Consider the following 22,263-nt stretch of genomic DNA (forward strand, 5'->3'; position numbering starts at 1 on the left):
CGCGTGTGCGCGGGCCCAGTCCGGGCGCCGGCAACGGGGCCGCGCACGCCGCGGCGTTATGACGCAGGCTGCAGGGAGGGGGGGCCTGTGATGGCGGCGAGGCCGCGGATTTCGGTGCCGGTTTTTGTGCACGGACTGAGCGCGAGCGCGGAGCCTGCCGCCAATACCTATCGCTGGCAGTGAAATCTTCATGGGGGTCGCTGAGGGGAAGGGGAGGCGGGGAAAAAAAATCATCCCAAGTTTGCGGTTTCTTTCGTACTAAGGTAGGCGAGTGGGCCAGGTTAGCGCGAAGCTGGGGCGCACGGGGGGTGGGAGGGTGTGCGGCCTGTCACCAGATGCTTGGCGCTCAAAACCGCCAGGGCCCGCGGAGGTGGTTCCGAGTGGAGGCCGGGGGGGTTGTGGGGGTGGTGAGGGTCCGCGTTGTCGGCTCTGAGCCGGGCCGGCGTGAGGCTGCGGGCCAGGCCGCTCCGCTCCGCTCCTTTCCCCGCCAGGAAGGAAGTTGTGTTGCAGCCATTTGCCGCATCTCTGAAGCGGGGGCGGGGGGTGGAATCTTCCCTGAACGGCCCGAGGACGGAAACTGGGTCGCGAGAGAGTAATTCTGCCGGCGGGACAAACTGCAAACTCATTGACATCTGGAGCCGGGACCTCCGCAAGGACGCGGCACCGTTTCTGTGATTTGGGGCGATTGCAAGTGGTTCACTGGTTTAAACTAAACTACGCGGCGTTAAGTCCGCCAGGCGAATGCACTCGAAAATTACTGACTGTAATCTAACAAGTAAAGATGAATCATGCTCCGCATGGTCATCCTTAAGGAAAAGGGAGTTCTTAATTATCTGTGAGCCTTTGCTGTGTTTTATGCTGCGGGCCAGTTTGGAAGCAGTGGTTTTGGCGGAAGTCTGCCTAAATAAACTCGAGCTTTGCAAGTCTTGTGAAGTCGAGTTCGTGGTGGGTTTAGAAACGTGTACGGGTTGTTGAAACGGTTGGGCAAGAAGTGATGAAACCTAATAATAGGAAAATGTACGGTGAGATATTTTTGATGGGAAGAATGGAGACAGAGACAAAATTAAAGAACTTAATTCTAAAGTGGGTGGCTATAGGTGCAGAGTGATCTGTCGGTATGTGTGCACTAATTGACCAATATGGTAGAGCAGGTTGAAAACGTGACGAATGAGGCACAGAGGATCTGGGTTTTATAGACATAAAGTACAAACCTATGTACGTACATGTGAACATTCAGAGGTGGGGTCGATGTTTTTTTGAGCTTGCCTCCCCATTTGATAGGATCAAAACTTATCTGATTATGATCTCAACTATACTTCCTAGTCTACCTTGGATACACTTTATCTCCATTGACAATCAATGGGTTCTGAAGAGGAAGAAATGCTGAACAAGAGGTCAAAAAAAATTCGAAAGAAATATGATCATAGAAAGCATGCATAAATCAGTCCATTGCTTGAATAACACTTCTAGAAGGGAAACTGCTCGGTTACATAGCTTTAAGACCTGGCCAGGGTGGCAGAGCTGGTGGGCATACTATTGAAGGAAAGAAACTGGAATTCTATTTGAGGAAGATCAGAACCAAGACGGGCAAATGAGTGTAATATTCTAAGAAAAATGTGATTAATAAACCGTTTTTCACCCCTCAAAGATCTACCTAATGTAATCTTTAAAAAAATTATTGAGCCTGTTTCTGTTGCATTTTGGGGAGAAAGATTCCATTGACTAACTGCTCTTTAAGAATGAATCTTGTCCTTCTTGTCTAAAATGATTTTTTTTTTACACTGCCCCTGTTGCTTCTCTCCCCAAAAAGGGAAAGCATCTCAGCATCCACTCTATCCAGACGCTTCAGGAAGTTTCAATAAGATCAGTTCTCATTCTTCTAAATTCCAGTTGGTATAACCTTTCTTCATAAGGTAAATCTTGCATCGTAGGAATGCGTTTAATGAATCTTCTCTCGACTGCATTTAATGTGTCAAATTTGGAGACCAATACTGTGGACACTACTCCAATTGTAGTTATACCAAAACCCTATTGAGACATTAACCATATCTACTTTTATATTTCAGTCCCCTCACGATGAATGCCTAAATTGCAGTTACTTTCTTAATTACCTTCTGTTCCTGTATATTTGATTCACCTAGCAGGATGTCAGATCCATTTGACTATTTGTATTAAATGGAATTCACCCTCTATTTAACATGGACATTTTGTTCATATTGGCAGGATGAACATAGTTGTTTTTCCCATATTGTACAGCATCAGCCCAAAAAATAACTATCTACATCCTTCTACCAACTCTTGACAACTTCCTTTCCTACATATCCTAGTGTCATTGATAAATTTAGATGCTCCACGTTTGACTTCTTCATATAAGCCATTGTATATTACAAAACATTCTCTTTTGCCAGCAACATCTACATCCTGTGGACAAGGCCAACATTTGTTGCTCATCCTTCATTGCCCTTAAATTGAATGGCATTGCTTAACAGGGAAGAACTCTGACAAGCTAGGGAAGTGATTGTTGGGTCTCTTGCTGAGATATTTGTATCATTAATAGTCAGGGGTGAAGTGCAGGAAGACTGGGGGTAAGCTAACATCGTGCCATTATTTAAGAAAGGTGGTAAGGAAAAGCCAGGGAACTGTATACTATGAACCTTATGTTGGTGGGCAAATTGTTGGAGAGAATCCTGAGGGACAGATGTATATGTATTTGGAAAGGCAAGGGCTGATTATGGATAATCAGCTTGGCTTTGTGAGTGGGAAATCAAGTCTTACTAACTTGATTGAGTTTTTTGAAGAAGTAACAAAGAGGATTGATGAGGGCAGAGCCATGGACTTGATCTTTATGGACTTCAGTAAGGTATTTGACAAGGTTCCTCTGGTAGATTGGTTAGCAAGGTTAGATCACATGGAATCCAGGGAGAGCTAGCCATTTGGATACAGAACTGGCCTGAAAATAGGAGAGGGTGGTAGTGGAGAGTTGCTTTTCAGACTGGAGGCCTGTTACCAGCAGTGTCCACAAGGATCAGTGCTGGTCCACTGCTTTTTGTCATTTATATAAATGATTTGGATGTGAACATAAGAGGTAATGTTAGTAAGTTTGCAGATGATACCAAAGTTGGAGGTGTAGTGGACAGCGAAGAAGGTTACCACAGTGTACAGTGGGATCTTGATCAGATAGGCCAATGGGCTGAGGAGTGGTAGATGGAATTTAATTTAGATAAATGTGAGGTTCTGCATTTTGAGAAGGCAAATCAAGGCAGGGCATATACACTTAATGGTAAGGTCCTGGAGAGTGTTGCTAAACAAAGAGCGCACATTCATAGTTCCTTGAAAGTGGAGTTGCAGGTATATAGGATAGTGCAGAAGACATTTGGTGTGCTTTTCTTTATTGGTCAGTGCATTGAGTCCAGGTGTTGGGAAGTCATATTGTGGCTATCCAGGGTATTGGTTAGGCCACTTTTGGAATTTTCTGTGCAATTCTGGTTTTGCTGCTGTGGGAAAGATGTTGTGACACTTGAAATGGTTCAGAAAAGATTTACAAAGATGTTGCTAAGGTTGAAGGGTTTGAGCTCTAGGGAGAGGCTGAATAGGGCTTGGCCTGTTTTCCCTTGAGTGATGAAGGCTGAGGGGTGACCTTAGGTTTATAAAATCATGAGGAGCATGGATGGGATTAATTGGTGAGGTCTTTTCCCTGGGGTGGGGGGAGTCAAAGCTTAAGGGGAGAAATTTTAAGAGGGACCTGAGGGGCATCTTTTTCACGCAGAGGGTGGTGCATGTATGGAGTGAGCTGCCAGAGGAAGTTGTGGAGGCTGATACAATTTCAACATTTAAAAGACGTCTGGATGGGTATATGAATAGGGAGGGTTTAGAGGGATATGGGCCAAATGCTGGCAAATAGGACTAGGTTAATTTAGGTTGGCATGGACAAAATGAACCAAAGGGTCTTTTTCTGTGCTGTTCATCTCCATGACCTTATAATAGCCATTTGAGTCTCATGTAGTATACAAGTTAAGGATGGCAGATATTCTTCCTAAAAGGACAGTAGTGAACCAGATGGATTTTTACAACAATTGATAGTTTCACGGTTCCTTTACTAGGACTAGATTTCATAATTATTAACTGAATCACTGGATTACTAATTCCAGTGAGAACTGGTGTGACCAGTTGTTCTGGTACACACTCCACTGGTTAGAACTTGCCTAGTCTCTGCTTCCTGTTAACTAGCTAATCAATTCTTTATCATGCTAATATGTTATCCCTTACTTCAGGAGCTCTTATTTTGTATAGTGTTGTTCCCCTTCACCAAATCCTTTGGAAATTATGCACACCATATCTACAAGTTCCCTTTTATCTACCTTGCCTACTAATTGCTGAAAGAACTGTAGTAAATTAATTAAATAACTTGGCTTTCACAAAGTCACATTGATTCTTCTCACTCCCATTATGATTTTCCAGATATCCTGCTGTCACCTCAATGTATTCCAGTAATATCCAGTGATATTGTGATCTTTTATATTAACTGGACAGTTTCTTGTTTTCTATATCTCCCACATATTGAATAATAGTATTAGATTAGAACATAGCTGAATAGTCTATTCCTGCTTATTTCTTGTTATTTACTGATTTGTAGGTCCTCTTCCAGAATTTGAAGAATTTAGAAGAATTATGACTAATGCCTCTACTATTTCAGCAGCCATTTTAAAAAAAAATCTCTTAAAATGGAAAGTATCAGCTCCTGGGGATCTGTCAGCCTTTAGGTCTAATTGTTTTCCCAGTGCCTCTTTCCTGGTAATGGTAATTGTTTTAAGTATCTCCTTCCCTTTCACCTCATGATTTTCAAGTATCTTTAAGAATTTTTCTAAGTCTTTTATATTGAAGACAGGCACAAATGCTTCTGCCATTTCCTTGTTTTCCATTAATTAGTCCCAAGCTTCTGTCTCTAGAGGACCAATGCTGGCTTTACTTTTTTTTTCCTTTAAATATTTGCAGAAACTCTCACTATCATTTTTCATATTTCAAATTTGCTTTGTGACATATTCAGTTTTCTTCTTTTAAGTCATCCTTTTATTCTTACACTCTGTCCAGATCTGCCTTGTGCAGCCTTTCTTTCGATTTAAGGAAAGCAATAAGATGACAGAGCAGGGTGGTGATTTTGGTAATGATAATCAGAATGGCAGGAAGAAACAAAATGTACAACCTTAGGCGCACCAGCAGATATGAACAGAGATTGAAAAATGGTAAAAAGACAGCTTTTAGAGTCTAAATCAGTAGAAATAAATATGATTTGATAGCCATTGCGGTGATGGATGCAGGTTAATCAAGGCTGTGACCTGAATATTGAAGGGCATTTGGCATTTTCTTTTGGAATAACAGTAAATTAGGAAAAGTTGCTCATTTTGATAATGGAAGATCTGTAACATGTATCTGTCTAGGTTCTATAACCCCTAGATTTGCAGGGCAAAAATGTTGACAATCTCAATTTCAGTGAGTTCCTGATTTTGGATTTCCACAACCCTGCGAGGTCATTATACCATATAGCCTAGAACTATATTTTGAACTGTAATCAGATAAAAGCTAAGTAATGTGAATGCTAGAGATCTGAAATAAAAAAAGTAACTCTGCTGGAGAAATTCAGTAGGACTTGCAGCATCTGATGAGAGAGAGCTAACATTTCAAGTCCAATATGACTCTTACTTGGAACTGAAGGTGGCTAGAAAATAGTGTTTTTTATTTTGTTGACAAAGAGAGAAGAGAGCATGTGGAATTGAAGTTGAGGGTACCCAAAACAAAATATAAAGGAAGTGCTAATAATAGTTGGTTTGCCCCTCAGACCTTCATAGTTTCCCTGGCTTCTGATTGAAGTTGGTATTGATCAAACGTTTTAAAAAAAAAGCTTTTGGTTGTTCTTTCCTAAAGATTCCTTTGCAAATTTATTAGTTGATTTGTTTTTGTTGCACTGTATTTAGACTTAAAATGTGACTTTCCGTCATAGACCATAACATTAACTCTGTTTCCTCTCTTTGCTACCTGATTGTCCAGCATCTGAGGGTTTTTGCTTATGTCTGAGTTTTAAAAATCATATTTTAGATCTAAAGCAATGTAGCTCAGTGAGTACAAAGTGTTAGGTAAATGGGATTTGGTGCAAGTAAGAACATTGCAGCATTGTTTTAGATGGCGTCTAGTTTATGAAGAGTAGTATGTAGAGTGAAGTAAAAATAAAGTTAACAGCATGAATGAAGAATTCAGCAGCAGATGAACTGAGGTAAGGACAAGTCAGAAGATAGTGTAGAGATGGACATAAGCAATTTTGGTAATGGCACAGGTATGTAATTGGAATCAACTATTCAAACTTAGGTTCAGCTGTTGACCTGGAGAGTTTGGCGGGGGGGGGGAGGATAGGGAATCCAGAGCTAAACAGTCTTGTTTAGAGCTAGGACTGAAGACAACACATTCTTTCTAATTAAATGTAGGGGAATATCTCTGCTTTTCAGCACTGGACGTCAGGTAAGACATCCGATCACTTCACAGGTTGGAAGTTTCTTTGATAGTAGAACAACGAGCAATTTTCCAATCCGAGGGAATTCAAGAAAACTATGACTAATGTGTCAACAGTTTCCTTACCTGGTTTTAATACTCTGGGATGGAAATCTCAGCCCTGGAAATTTGTCCAACCTTAGTTCTGTTATCTTTGCCGTTTCATTGTGTTTTGGTCATCGAATCTAATTGGTAACCCCAGTTTTCTTTGTATTCTTGGTTATTTATCCTCATCTGAAGCTATTTAGTAAGTTTATTACTTCCTGATTTCCACTTAACACCTGCATTTCTTGTTAAGGAGCCTTTAATACTATCAGCAGCATTTTAAAAATATATTCTTAAAAATCTTTAGTGCTTGCCTTGTAGCACTAAATATTCCTTTGCTATTCTTTGTCAATCAGTGGGATCACCACTGCTCCTTGCCTACTCTTAAGTTTAGGCTCGGTTCACGACTTGTCCCATTCCCCTGAAACATTAATTTGAATTAAATCATGTTAGTCGCTTTTAACTCCGCATTCTCTTACTATGACATTATTGACTAATTCAGGCCCATTGCTCACCATTAAATTGGAAATGGGCTGTTTGGTGATGATTTTCCAAAAACTTGTTGAGTCAATCTCTGAAAATTTGAACTATTTCATCATAATGGTTAGCACTAAATTGTGCTCTGCTCTCTGGATGGTAGTTTTGCCGGAATTGACATTTCCTTCCTATTATGAGTAAAATAAATCTCTTAAAATTGATCTTCAAAACAAAGGAAGAAGTTAATGAAGGTTACTTACTTTTAAGTTTACAGCATTTTTTAGTTTGTTGTCCATGGCTGATCATTGGTACTTCCACCAATTTTTTTAAAAAAGTACTTGCATAAAAGTACAGGAAAAGAAAAGCAAAACTGATTTTTTTTTTATCAAAACCTTTGTAATTATGGCTGCATTACTGGGTCATTCTGAACAACCGGAGTTCTAGACAGAGCAGTACTTTAAAGAGTGAAGTATGTGACATAAAGATTGGATCAGTATGTGCAAGTATCAGCATTTTTATGCTCGTTCTTCTATCAACATTTTTAGGGGGTTTTGTAATCAGTTTCTGGAATTTTATCTGTATATGAGGGATAAGCTTGTATTGCTCCTTTCCATAGCTTTATTGTGGAATGGTAACTTTTGTAGGGTGCTGTTCTTCTGGTTCTTTGGCTTTGATGTTTGAATTTGGGTTCTTATAGTTAGTGAATGTTTGATTCATGCTGGAACTAGTTGGTTGGAGTGGTAGCACATTTATTTGATATTTAATTAACTGCTTTTTGGACAATGTGCAATCATGTAGGATTGGAGATAGTGTGCTTTAAGAAACACAAATATTCAAATTTCTTATTCTCTTCTAACAGAATTGTCATTTCAATTTTCAGTTTCTAAGATTTGAATGTTGACAGATCTTGGTGTTCTGATTTAGTGTTTCACTGTTAAGAACATACCAATTCAAATCTGCAGACTCTCAGAATATTGTAAAAAAAAAGAGACAAATTTGTCAGTCCCAAGCTCCCAGAAGGTATCTGTACTTGGTATCTGTATATCTGGAATTTAGGGCTACAATGTCATTTGAAGTTTTCAAAAGCTGTTCCCTCATGTTCCTCCTTCAAAACAATGGATTTCTTTACTCACCATTCAAGCCTTACTTATTTTCACTGATCCCAGTCAATCACTTTCAATATGTGAATCGCTACCTCTTGTCTTTTGCAGGGCTTTCATTTGAACTAATTAAAATCATATTTCTTTAATGTCTTTGCAGTTCTTTGTTGCTTAGAAGATTCATCACACTATCATCTCAAATGGAAGTCGTAAATTTCCTCTTACTGTAGCTACAACAAAGAAGTTGGGCTTTCGTTTTTTTTCAGTCATTCAGAGTATGGGCTTCACTGTCTGGGCTAGTATTCATTACCTGACCATTTTTGTCCATGGAAAGGTGGTGGTGAGCTGCAGCCTGTTTGGTGCACCCACATGAGTATTAGGGAGAAAGTTATAAAAGTTCGACCCAGCAACAGTGAAGGAATGGTAGTTATAATTCCAAGTCAGGATGGTGAATGGCTTAGAGAGGAAGTTGGTTGTGGTCTTCCCATGTATCTGCTACCTATGTCCTTCTACACTGTAATGACTGAGAGTTGGGAAAATGCTGTCTAAGGAGCCTTGATGAATTTTGCTAGGTCTTTTGATGGTACACCTGGTCAAATGTGACTTTGATGTTGAGGAATTCTGTCCCCAATTCATGAATACTGTCCATGCGAGATACTTCCATTGCCCTCTTCCACAGAATGTGAGAAGCTGCCATTGAAATCTGTTTGGAGTATCAGGTGTGACATGTAAGTTGGAAGGCCTGAAAAACTGATTGCTTGATTCAGTGTTGGCCTTATGAGCCAAGAATGATCTCCACCAGAGATTTCCCTCCCCTTTAATGCTTACTTTAATCCTGATTCTTTTTATTTAAATAAGTGCCTCATACGTAAGTGGAATGTTTATGTTGTTAAATATCTGGCTGTCAGCTCAGTGATAATGGAGATAAATTTAATTCGTTCTATCGACAACAGTTTTGGACTAGTCTGACTTTGTCACATTTGTCCCTTTCTGTCTTGTCATGCTGAACATTGTCCACCCAGACCTTGGCTTTTGCTGATATAGCTGGGTGAAATACATTCGAGCTGTCTCCCTCCATTCTGGAAGGGCCTGAACTATCTCAGTTGTGTTTATGGGATTTTCTTTCTTGCATAAAAAAAGTTCTACAATTGGGATTCTTTGTATCCTGGACTGTCTTTGTATTACTGTCATGAAGTTTGGCTCTGGTATATTTACACCAATCTTTGCTCGTTGAAAGACTTAGATCTTATAACACAATCAAATTAGCCGTTGCCTAATTATCTCTCAACTTCACTTTTTAAAAAATAGTCTTGACTCCTTACATTAGGCAGGAAATGTTCTAAAATCATCAGATGAAGTGGTGAGACATCACCTATAGGTTATGTGAAGTGTGATAAATGTGCATCTCAATTCTGAGGTGTTTGTTTCTGGTTGGGCGTGTGGCTCGATTTGACTGGTTCCTTAGTGCCCTCGGAAACTGTGAGCTTAGTCTGTGAAGCTTTGACAGTAAGTATCTGACTTCTAGAAAACCTGCCATGAAAATACCAGGTGACCCTGCGGAAGATAGGGGTACTGTATCTCTGACAAAAAATATGGATTTTTTTTGCATGCTGTGAAATTTTTAAGATTTCCTTCATTATAATTGAGTGCTGATAGCCTTATCATTTACCCTTGGTGAAAATTCCAAGCCATGTCTTTTGGGCTGGGATTACCAATTGTGCCAGTGTTTGAATGTGGTTTCTCCGAAAAATTAAATTATAGCGAATAGCTTTCTGGCAGACAGTATACTTCCATAGAACAAAGCTGTATGCTCCTTGGATGCTGCCTAAACTACTGTGCTCTTCCAGCACCACTAATCCAGAAAATAGAAATTAATATTGCTAATTGGTGGGAATGTATAACTCATTTGTAGTTTGTCATTATCTGCTGAGTATATTCTTTGAAGCAGTCACACTTTCTTAGCTTCAAAATTCTAATGTCTATGATTGCTTTGACTACGTCCTTTTTCTCTAAAATGGTTACTATTTTGATACAGAAATGAACTATATGTAGAGGAACAATTCTATTGAATTGTTACATTGCTCCTTACAAAGATGATGCATCTGACTGAGAGCATTTACGTTGAGCCTGTCATGTCTCCCAACATATTTCATGTCTGTAGAATTGGCTAAACAGCTGAATATTCTCTAAACTATCAATCACATCAAATGCCAAAATTCAGTTGAGTTTCAGTTGAGGTTATATTTAGAGAGAATTTGACATTTATATTATGCCTTTTACTTTCTTTGATTGTCCTTGGCTTTGATGGAGTCGATTAAATGGAGTTAAAATTTGGGTGGGCTGAGGTGCTGAATGGCCCCTTTCTATTCTAATTTCCCGTGTTCAAATATGTTCCAAGATTCAAAGTGTGTATTAACGTTGCATCTTTTAGTGAGGGGCAGAAAAGGTCAATGAAATGATGGGTTTAGCATGATAACATGTTGGAGAATAAATGGCAATTCTAGCTCTGCAAACCTTTGGGTTACTGAAGTCTGATTTCTCCTTCTGTTGTGCGAAGACAGATTTAATTTGCTAATGTATTGGATTCTTGCTTAAAATCAAAATTTGTTAAATAACATGACCATTCATTCACTGCCTTGATTTTTCCAATGAGATGTGTACCTAGGGCAGGTTTAACTTAGAAAACATTTCTCAGCAAGTCATCTAATTTTTGCAATGATGCTTGTTCAAATTTTGAAAAATTGCTTGACTTTCCAAATAAAAATATATGATAAAGCTTTGTCTTGAGTTGTTATAATAAGCAGAAAAGGAATTCTTTCAAATTACTAAGCCAAAGTAATTGGTTCTTGGTCATCTATTTTGTAATATGCACTAACTTCAATGATAAGGATTTAAAATAAATTATTGTAATTGGTGCAGTTTCACAACAATTAGAATATTTTTGTACATGGACAAAATATCTGTTGAATGTGGCAGGAAAAATTATTTTTAAAATGTGTTTACCTAATTCTAAATTATACTTGGGTACAGCCAGATGTACACCATATTCCTGCTTGTCCTAGGAGCACTAGTAATGTGGTTCTGTTATTCTGGCAAACTGCAATGAAGTGCCTGTAATTTTACATTGGTTTTGGAGAAAGCTTGATTTTGAGTGCTAATAAACACATTTTTAAGTTTGTTTATTTGCCATGAATTGCATTAGCGTTGAAAAATAGTTTTCAATTTATCCTGCAAGACCAAAAATGAGCAGCCATGAGCTCTCGAATACATTTTTGATAATGTGTATTGAAAATTTACAGTGTAGGCAAATGACCATAAGATTCTGAAAATTATTTAATCAACCTGTTGCAATGTCATGACACACGGCAAGTTCAGGTAACATTTGCTTCCTGGTGCAGAAGTAGGGACACTGCCACTATGCCACAAGATCTCTCAAGTCTCTTTGTACTCAAAACTCCAATTAACACAGACTACCTTTGTGAAAACAAATAATATGTAACTAATAACAAAGGCAAACACTATATAATTTAGTGTCTAATCTTTTTTCTGTTTTTATTCCAGCACTGATTCTGTCCAACAACAGGATTGCTAGTGTGTCCACCAAATCTACTCTACCTCAAAGTTAGTCATGTACTGTGACACAACTTGTATCAACGGAAATGCTGCAGCTTACAAAAATAAATCATCTGGAATGGAAGTGTGATATGATTGTATGGAATGACCCCGAGCTATTTCAAAGTGGAATATTTTGAAGTCGAGTCTATTAGGGTTTTCCAGCTTTCAACATTAGCATATAAATCGTTCACCATTTGTCATTTTAACAACAAATTACAAGTCTCAAGATAGAGTTTTCAAACTGGGTGAAGATATTCATTAATGGAATGCAATCATGTCCAATAAGGAAGACAAGCAGATCAATACTGAATATGCTGTATCTTTGTTGGAGCAGCTTAAATGTTTCTATGACCAGCAGCTGTTGACTGATATAGTTTTAATTGCAGAGAGCACTGAATTTCCGTGTCATAAGATGGTTCTTGCTACATGTAGCTCCTATTTCAGGTAAATTGCAGTCGTCTTATTTTCTTAACTGCTATATTTGAATATTGTTATTTCACTTTTGGAGATTTCTAAATGTTTTCCAGATAAATTTGAAATGAGTTTTACTTAACCATTCAACTTCCTCTTTACATAATGTTGAGTTTTCTGATCTTTAGCTTCTGAACACTGAAATTTAAAAACTTATTTTTGGAGATCAATCCTGGATTAATTTCAATTGATGCAAACAGTCAGCTGCTTTAAAACAAAAACCTGAGTTGAAATGGCTGCTTGATAAAACCTACATAAAACAAAATAAACCTATAATTTGTATCTGTCCTATCATAACCATACTTAATGGTCATATACAGGCATGTCTTAAATTTTAGAGATCAGAATTGGCATGGGTTATATCCATGTAAGTTTGAAGCATCACAAGCAGGATCATGTTTATCTTTAGAAAGAAAGAGAAATGAAAATGTCACCATAAATTGCTCAACACCTGTTCAGGATCAAAAGATCTACTGCAAAAAGTGCTGTGGATGCTGGAGATCTGAAATAAAGACAGAAAATGCTTGAGAAACTAGTTAATATTTCAGATTCAATATGACTATTCCAAAGAAGATCACCTTGAGTTTCTTAAACTTTCTTTTTCTTTAATTATTGAAGAAGCTACTTCTTTGAACTTCTGCACTTAATGTTGTAAAACTACTTGTCTAATTCAAGTTGGAAATAAATGGACCATTTGATTTCCCTTCCATCCCTTCTTCCAAACGTTCTCAGGGATGTAGTACCAAAATACAGTTCTCTGAGCTGGCTGTCAGGTTTCTTCCTTAATTCTGTGTAAGGGAATATCCTGGAGGTTTGGAAAATATTGTGCAGAATATTAATTCTACAAATTTACAACTACACTTACAAAGCTTTTTTGAAATTTTTCAATGAGTTTTTAGTTATGAACTTATCTTCCCCATTTTCCTTGCATTTTAAACAAAGTTAATGCCAGTGCCTGCATTACTGATAGCTAGGCAATCCATCAGAAATTAAACTGAGACTTGGATCCCAATGTTTAGTTTCATGATATTTTTAGTTTGCCTAACATGTAACAGAGACAGATGCTCCAAGGCCCAGTGGCATTATGAGCCTTTTTGATTTGACAGAAGGAGATCATTAGTATAATGTGGGTGTGTGGTGTTACACTTATTCTCTGCAACATGCAAAATGGTCAATCTATCCATCAATTTCTTGAAAATATTTTGTTCTCTACTTTTACTACCACTAAACCTGCATATGATTTTTAAAAAATATATTAATTTGAAGTGGGTGTTGCTGGCCATCTTTTATTGCCTGTCCTTTCCCTTGAGAGGATGGGGAGCTAGTTCCTTGAACCATTGCTGTCCATTTGGTGTAGCTATATTCACAATGCCATTAGGAAGGGAGTTCCACGATTTTGACTCCGTGACACTGAAGGAACATGGTTGCATTTCCAAGTCAGGAAGATGAGTGGCTTGGAGGCAACTTGCAGGTAGTAATGTTCCCATGTATCTGCTGCCCTTGTTCTTCCAGATGGTCATAGTTATAGAGATATAAGCACGGAAACAGACCCTTCGGTCCAACCCGTCCGTGCTGACCAGTTATCGCAACATAATCTAGTCCCACTTGTCAGCACTTGGCTCGGAGCCCTCCAAATCTTTCTTATTCATTACACCTATCCAGATGTCTTTTGAATGTTGCAATTGTATTGGCCTCCACCATTTCCTCTGGCAGCTCATTCCGTACTTTTGTCGATACTCTGACCAGTAAAGGAAAGCATACCAAGTGTCGCCTTCACTATCCTATCTACCAGTGACTCTACCATCAAGGAGCTTTGAACCTGCATTCCAAAGTCTCTTTGTTCAGCAACACTCCCTAGGAACTTGCCATTAAATGTACAAGTCCTGCTAAGACTTACTTTTCCAAAATGCAGCCCTTCGCATTTATCTAAATTAAACTCCATCTGCCACTCCTCAGTCCAATGGCCCATTTGATCAAGATCCCATTGTAATCTGAGGTAACCTTCTTCGCTGTACACTGCACCTCCGATTTTGATTTCATCTGCAAACCTACTATCTATACCTCATGCTCACATCCAAATCATTTATATAAATGACAAAAAGTAAATCCTTGTGGCACTCCATTGGTCACAGGCCTCCAGTCTGAAAACAACCCTCCACCACTACCCTCTGTCTTCTCCCTTCGAGCCAGTTCAGTATCCAAATGGCTAGTTCTCCCTGTATTCCATGAGATCTAACCTTGCTAACTAGTCTCCCGTAGGGAACCTTGTCGAACACCTTACTGAAGTCTATATAGGTCACGTCTACCGCTCTGCCCTGATCGATCCTTCACTTGCGTATTCAGAAAACTCAATCAAGTTTGTGAGACATGATTTCCCATGAACAAAGCCATGTTGACTATCCCTAATCAATCCTTGCCTTTCGTACATCCTGTCCCTCAGGGTTCCGTCCAACAACTTGCCCACCAAGGTCAGGCTCACTGGTCCATAGTTCCCTGGTTTGTCCTTAGCACCTTTCTGAAAAAGTGGCAGCACATTAGCCAACCTCTAGTCTTCTGGCACCTCACCTGTGACTATCGATGATATAAATATCTCAGTAAGAGGCCCAGCAATCACCTCCCTAGCTTCCCACAGAGTTCTAGGGTACATCCAATCAGGTCCTGGGGATTTATCCACTTTTATTTGTTTCAAGACATCCAGCACTTCCTCATCTGTAATATGGACAGTTTTAAAGATGTCATAATCTATTTCCTGACTTTATCTCTTCCATGTCCTTCTCCACAGTAAATACTGATGCAAAATACTCGTTTAGTATCTCTTCCATCTCCTGCGGCTCTACACATGAGCCACCTTGCTGATCTTTGCGGGGCTTTATTCTCTCCTGAGTTACCCTTTTGTCCTTAATGTATTTGTAAAAACCTTTTGGATTCTCCTTAACCCTATTTTCCAAAACTATCTCTTGTCCCCTTTTTGCCCTCCTGTTTTCCCTCTTAAGTATACTCCGACTGCCTTTATACTCTTCTAAGGATTCATTCGATCTATCTTGTCTCTACCTGACATAGAGTCATACTCATAGAGATGTACAGCATGGAAACAAACCCTTCCGTCCAACCCGTCCATGCCGACCCAATCTAGTCCCACCTGCCAGCACGCGGCCCATATCCCTCCAAACCCTTCCTATTCATATACCCATCCAAATGCCTCTTAAATGTTGCAATTGTACCAGCCTCCACCACTTCCTGTGGCAGCTCATTCCATACATATTCCACCCTCTGCATGAAAAAATTGCCCCTTAGGTCTCTTTTAATTCTTTCCCCACTCACCCTAAACCTATGCCCTCTAGTTCTGGACTCCCTGACCATAGGAAAAAGACTTTGCCTATTTACCCTATCCATGCCCCTCATAATTTTGTAAACCTCTATAAGGTCACTTCTCCGCCTCCGACACTCCAGGGAAAGCAGCTCGAGCCTGATCTGCCTCTCCCTGTAGCTCAAATGCTCCAACCCTGGCAACATCCTTGTAAATCTTTTCTGAACCCTTTCAAGTTTCACAACATCTTTCCGATAGGAAGGAGACCAGAATTGCACGCAATATTCCAACAGTAGCCCAACCAATGTCCTGTACGGCCAGAACATGACCTCCCAACTCCTGTACTCGATACTCTGATCAATAACGGAAAGCATACCAAACGCCGCCTTCACTATCCTATCTACCCGTAACTCCACTTTCAAGGTGCTATGAACCTGCAATCCAAGGTCTCTTTGTTCAGCAACACTCCCTAGGACCTTACCATTAAGTGTATAAGTTATGCTAAGATTTGCTTTTCCAAAATGCAGCACCTCGCATTTATCTCAATTAAACTCTATGTGCCAGTTCTCAACCCATTGGCCCATCTGGTCCAGATCCTGTCATAATCTGAGGTAACCCTCTTCGCTGTCCACTACACCTCTAATTTTGGTGTCATCTGCAAACTTACTAACTATACCTCCTTATGCTCGCATCCAAATCATTTCTGTAAATGACAAAAAGTAGAGGGCCTAGCACCGATCCTTATGGCACTCCACTGGTCACAGGCCTCCAGTCTGTAAAACAACCCTCCACCACCACAAAGGGTCAGTTAGACTCAAAACATCAGCTGTTTTCTCTCCTTACAGATGCTGCCAGACTTGCTGAGATTTTCCCACATTTTGTCTTTTTTGGCTCCCCCACCACCCTCTGTCTTCTACCTTTTAAGCCAGTTCTGTATCCAAATGGCCACTTCTCTCTGTATTCCGTGAGATCTAACCTTGCTAACCTGTCTCCATGAGGAACCTTGTCAAATGCCTTAATGAAGTCCATATAGATCACGTGTTGCTCTACCCTCATCAATCCTCTTTGTTACTTCAAAAAACTCAATCAAGTTTGTGAGACATGATTTCCCACGCACAAAGCCATGTTGACTGTCCCTAATCAGTCCTTGCCTTTCCAAATACATGTACATCCTGTCCCTCAGGATTCCCTCCAACAACTTGCCCACCACCGTGGTCAGGCTCACTGGTCTATAGTTCCCTGGCTTGTCTTTACCGCCCTTCTTAAACAGTGGCACCACGTTTGCCAACCTCCAGTCTTCCGGCACCTCACCTGTGATTATCTATGATACAAATATCTCAGCAAGAGACCCAGCAATCACTTTTGTAGCTTCCCACAGAGTTCTCGGTTACACCTGATCAGGTCCTGGGAATTTATCCATCTTTACCCGTTTCAAGACATCCAGCACTTCCTCCTTTGTAATCTGGACATGTTGCAAGATGTCGCCATCTATTTCCCTACATGCTTCCTTTTTCGTAACCAAACCCTCAATTTCTCTAGTCATCCAGCATTCCCTGCACCTACCAGCCTTTCCTTTCACCCTAACAGGAATATACTGTCTCTGGACTCTCGTTATCTCATTTCTGAAGTCTTCCCATTTTCTAGCCGTCCCTTTACCTGCGAACATCTGCCCCCAATCGGCTTTTGAAAGTTCTTGCCTAATACCATCAAAATTAGCCTTCCTCCAATTTAGAACTTCAACTTTTAGATCTGTTCTATCCTTTTCCATCAGTATTTTAAAATTAATAGAAGTTTGGTCGCTGGCCCTAAAGTGCCCTCCCAATGATACCTCAGTTACCTGCCATGTCTTATTTCCCAAGAGTATGTTAAGTTTTGCACCTTCTGCAGTAGGTACATCCACAAATTGATTCAGAAAATTTTCATGTACACACTTAACAAATTCCTCTCCATCTAAACCCTTAAGTATGGCAGTCCTAATCTATGTTTAGAAAGTTAAAGCCCTCTGCCATAGCGACCTGATTCTTCTTACAGATAACTGAGATCTCCATACAAATTTGTTTTTCAATTTCCTGCTGACTATTAGGGCCATGGATTTTGAAATTGCTGTCTATGGAGCCATGGTGAATTTCTGCAGTGCATCTTGTTGATGACGTACACTGCTGCTACTCTGTGTCAAAACCAATTAAGCACGAATATTATTGGAATGTACCAGTATTGACAGTATGTATTTGCATCTGTTTAATTTAACTGTTTATTTAATCCAAATGAATTACTGGGATTATTTTATTCTGATTTAATTTGGCACCAAGCTAAATTATGGTGTGCTCTATGACTGAATAGAAAAATAAAAAATGCGGTATAAATGGCAGTAGTAATAAGGAGAATAGAAAGCTTACATCTTGAATGAATGAAGAAAGAAAAGCAAGTAAGGACACAATTTCTTTTTAAAAAAAAATGCAAGTGACAAATAATTGTTATCTGCTTTGGCTCTGTAATTGTTCTCTATTGTCTCATTTTACTTAAAGTTAATTACCTACATTGGATCTCTCTTCAGGGCTATGTTTATGAGTGGACTGAGTGAAAGCAAGCAAACACATGTTCACTTGCAGAATGTGGACGCACCCACACTTCAGATAATCATTAGATATGCATACACGGGTAACCTGGCAATAAATGACAGCACTGTGGAACAGCTCTATGAGACATCGTCTTTTCTGCAGGTAAGAAATTAACTAAAAGATAACTTCTGCAAGTTGGTACTCTGAAATATGTGATCAAGAATCCAATGATCTCTTTTTAAGAGTGGAGTTGTGCACAATGCTTTGTGGAGTGCTGGAGACCAGAGGAGCACTGTCAGACTGACTGAAACATTTAAACAGAGGTGTTGCAGAACTGTAATAGGCTGGCAGGAATAGGGAAACCAATTGAGTAAATTTGTCAGAGACACATTACACTGAATGGAGTGTGGGCCTGTTACGAGCCTAATGATGCTCTGATGAATATGGAGAAGCTTTGACGTTAAAGAAGCAATAAGTAATTTGACTTAACATTGCTAAATGGGGACTAGAGGTTGACCTGATCGATCAACCTGCCATATCTGAGATTTAAGAGTGATCTTAATTTCTTGCTACACCTTCATGTTATTGGCTGAATTGTTTCTTATTCTATATTGAAAGGTGGTTTTTTTCTGAGCTTGTTTCTTGTGTCCTAGATCTAATGAATGGAAGATGAAAAGCTTAGTCTCTTGGTTCTTTTTTGCAATGTTTTATTTTAATTTTTATCAAAAGCTTTAATACATCGGATGGGTTTTGAATATGTGGTCTGAAGAGTTGATGGTTGAATAGTAGCCTCCAAAAGAAAATTGGCTGATTGCTTGAAGGAGAGAAAATTTCAGAGCATCATTGGGGAATGGTGTTAAGATTGCTGTTCAAACAAACCAGTGCAGATTCAATGGGCCAATGGTTTTTTTATTGTCATGTCTGGGTAGATAAGCAATAGTTTGGAAATCAAGATAACGGGTGCATTTCAGGGCTAGAAATTACCCATAGTAGGATATGACATTTTAAAAAAAAAAGAGGGGGTGAAATCAGGTTAAATGGAGGAAAGGACACAAAAACAGTGGAAAAAGTGTGCAATCACCTAATAGCATTTGACTTGCGCGTAATTTTCAATTGTAAAGGTAATCTACAGATCGCCTAATGCTGGAAACGTGTTCGAGTAAGAAGTATGCAAATAAATTAAGTAATTGAAGAAAAAAAATGGAATAATAATTTTGGGGAATTTCAGCAACTTTAAAATTAATTGCCCAAATGTGGAAGATAAAGGAATATGGTTCCCACAGCGTGTGCTGGATTCCTTCTAATTGAGCGTGCACGACACTTAATTCAGGAGGTTTCAAGAGTGGATTGAACAGTGGGAAATGAACCAGAGAAGCAAGGGAACATACTGGCAATAGTGACCATAATATGATTCACTTTAAGATAGTTGACCATGGATGTGAGCATGACAAAAAAAAACTGGGTAATAATTTGGAGATGACATTTCTTTTTTGAAGGTCTTGGAATGAATTTGGAAAAAATAAAATAACAATATTGGCAAAAAGTGATATAGAAAAAATGTATTTGACAGAATTTAGGAAAAATGTGTTGTACTTTTAAAAAGAAACAAGTGAGCTAAACACTAATGAAACACCATTAATGAATTAAGGTATAAGGAAAATTTTTGACAACTGGGTACATTAAGCAAGAATATAAGAGCTGGGTGCAGGAGTAGGCAATTCAGCTCCTTGAGTCTATTCCATCTTTTCAAATGGTCATGGCTAATCTCAGCATCCCCTCCCCTTTCCTATCTGGTACCTTTTAATCTGTTACATTTAAGATGATATAGATTTTTAATTAGTATTCAGTGTCCATCATACTCTTGGTTAATGAATTCCACAGATTCATGAACTTTTGAGAGATGTAATTCCTTGTCATCTGTTTTTTAAATCTGCAACTCCTTTGCCTAAAACTATGATTCTCAATTGCCTCTAGAAACACCCACTCAACTTTGTGTGTCTTTATCTCTGTTGCTGTTTGAGGGAGGTGAACCTGCAGCTTTCTTGTTAAACTCTAGTTCCAGATTTTGACCTGATCCTGTCTGAGTAATGTTCACAACTCAATAAGGCCAAAGTGGCCAATTATCTGAAAGGGGAAGAAAAAAGTGAGAAATGATGGGGATGGGTGGCACTCGCGCAGTAACAATGGGGCCTTCTGTAATCTTACCAGTTCTGGCTGGAGAAATTTAGGAGGAGGAAAATGAGAAAATTTTGGGATGCGCCTGTAAAATACTGGATTGATTGCTGTGAGCACTCTGTGGTGCAATGTACAAACATCAGTACATTTCTCCCATCAAATTTGGTTAATACCAACAAATGCTGTTTCCTGTGTTTCCTTTATTTCAAGCGGTATTGACCCTGACAATTTCTCAGTGAATTGTTCCCGTCTCTGCAGGTGATGAGACCTATCCAGTGTTATCCTTGCATACTGTATCAGCAGACTCCTAAATACATGCTGCATATAGTATGCAAATCACGTGTCCATGATTGATATAGTTTCAACCACCCCTCCGTTTTTTTTTAACTCCTTGGTTTTGCTAATTCCATATTCTAGGTTTTGTGAATAGTCCACAAACATAAAGGTGGTTTGATAGAGAAATTCTGGGCTTGTCAGAATCAGTGTTATTGAAATAATTTGAAGACTTATGTTTTCAAGTTGTGACGCCTCTTACTGACAGTGCAGCTGTGCTCATTATTTTAAATGTTCATGGGTATAGCTTGGATATGGATATTCTATAGTCAGGACAGTCACCTAAATTTGAACAAACATGTTGTCTGATTACTCCAGGCGTTTTTTTGTTTTACATATTCATAAATTCAGTCCATTTATGTCCATTTCTTTAAATAACTTCATTTTAGCTCACAACGTATTTGAAATCTTAAATTAAGAATCTCCTGGGATACAGGGATCCTTGAATTTGCACTGTCAAGGCTAGTTGTTCTTGCCGTACCTCTGAGTTTAGATGTTTGATCCAAATATGGATCAAGGCTGTAATGAGGTCAGGAGCTGAAGAATATGCTCAATATTAAGCTGGGACTGGAGACTGGTAATATATGCGGATCAGTTCAGGTTTGGGCAGTAGAAATTCTTTCCCTCAAGGACATTTATGAACCAAGTGGGTTTTTATGACCATCAATGCTCGTTTCATGGCACAATTACTGAGCGTTTCTTTGATTTCAATTTTTAAAAATGTTTTATTAAGGATTTATGAGAGGCCGAATGGCAGCCTCGTGTTGTCATTTTGATTCTAGTTCCAAAAGGGAGGCCACTGCAGTACCCTCTTAAAGTTGGAAGGTGGTGTTTGAAGCTTGTCCCAGGTCTCATTGATATCAGTTTGCAGAGTTTTTTCTTAGTGTGAAGAATGTTCAAGCAAACTGTATTTATTGGCTTCAGAAGCTTTGATTAGGTGGATGACCTGGCATTAATAGTAAACTACAGGAAAAATGTACAATTGCACATAGGAAAGGGGATTTTCTTGTGTCTACCTTATAACAAACAATCAAATTGGATCAGTTTGTGTTTCCATGGAATGTATCAGCTGTGTCTACTTCAATGCTCCTCGTAAGTACACCATTATTCAGTTGGTCCTACCATCCATTAATTAAGCAATGGTATTAGCTAATATGGTAATTTTGGCTTGCCATTGAAAAGGTTGAAATAAAGAGATCTTTAGGAATTTGATGTTGTGAAGGAGGAATGCTGTTCAGATCTCTCAAAAAATAAGTGGTCAGAGGAAGGGAGTCAGACCAGCAGTGGGACATGAGAGATGAAAGTCTAGAAGCATTAATAGGTAAGCAGGTTGGAGTTTTGAAAATTATCTCCCTGAAAGGATGCAGCAGTTTAAACCGTTACTGGAGAATTAAGTGTTCTGTTAAATTTGTAGCCTAATCACTCGATGTAACTTTAGATCATCATTGTTATATTTCTGAAATTAATACAGAAATGGCAGAAAAGCTTTGTGTATTTGAGCCATTGGACAGCTGTCATAATCCACAGCAACCACATCTACAGTAAGTACCTACAGCTTGAATAACTTTAGCTAGGAATTGAAGACCTGGAATCTGCACTTCAGACACTGATGCATCTGGCGGGGGGACACTTTGTTCTGTTCGAC

The 22,263-nt window shown here is 39.1% G+C and overlaps 1 protein-coding gene across 1 annotated transcript in view; it reads left to right on the plus strand.

The window, feature by feature from the left end:
- Positions 1 to 31: 31 nt before the first annotated feature.
- Positions 32 to 22,263, plus strand: part of kbtbd2 (kelch repeat and BTB (POZ) domain containing 2) — a 28,774-nt gene continuing 6,542 nt past the window's right edge. The window contains exons 1-3 of the mRNA XM_043688808.1: positions 32 to 263; positions 11,721 to 12,218; positions 18,107 to 18,272. Of these exons, the coding sequence (XP_043544743.1) occupies positions 12,049 to 12,218; positions 18,107 to 18,272 (336 nt within the window). The 5' untranslated portion in view covers positions 32 to 263; positions 11,721 to 12,048. The remainder of the gene's footprint in view (positions 264 to 11,720; positions 12,219 to 18,106; positions 18,273 to 22,263) is intronic.

Source organism: Chiloscyllium plagiosum, chromosome 4, assembly GCF_004010195.1.
Source record: "Chiloscyllium plagiosum isolate BGI_BamShark_2017 chromosome 4, ASM401019v2, whole genome shotgun sequence".
Classification (NCBI taxonomy): Eukaryota; Metazoa; Chordata; class Chondrichthyes; order Orectolobiformes; family Hemiscylliidae; genus Chiloscyllium; species Chiloscyllium plagiosum.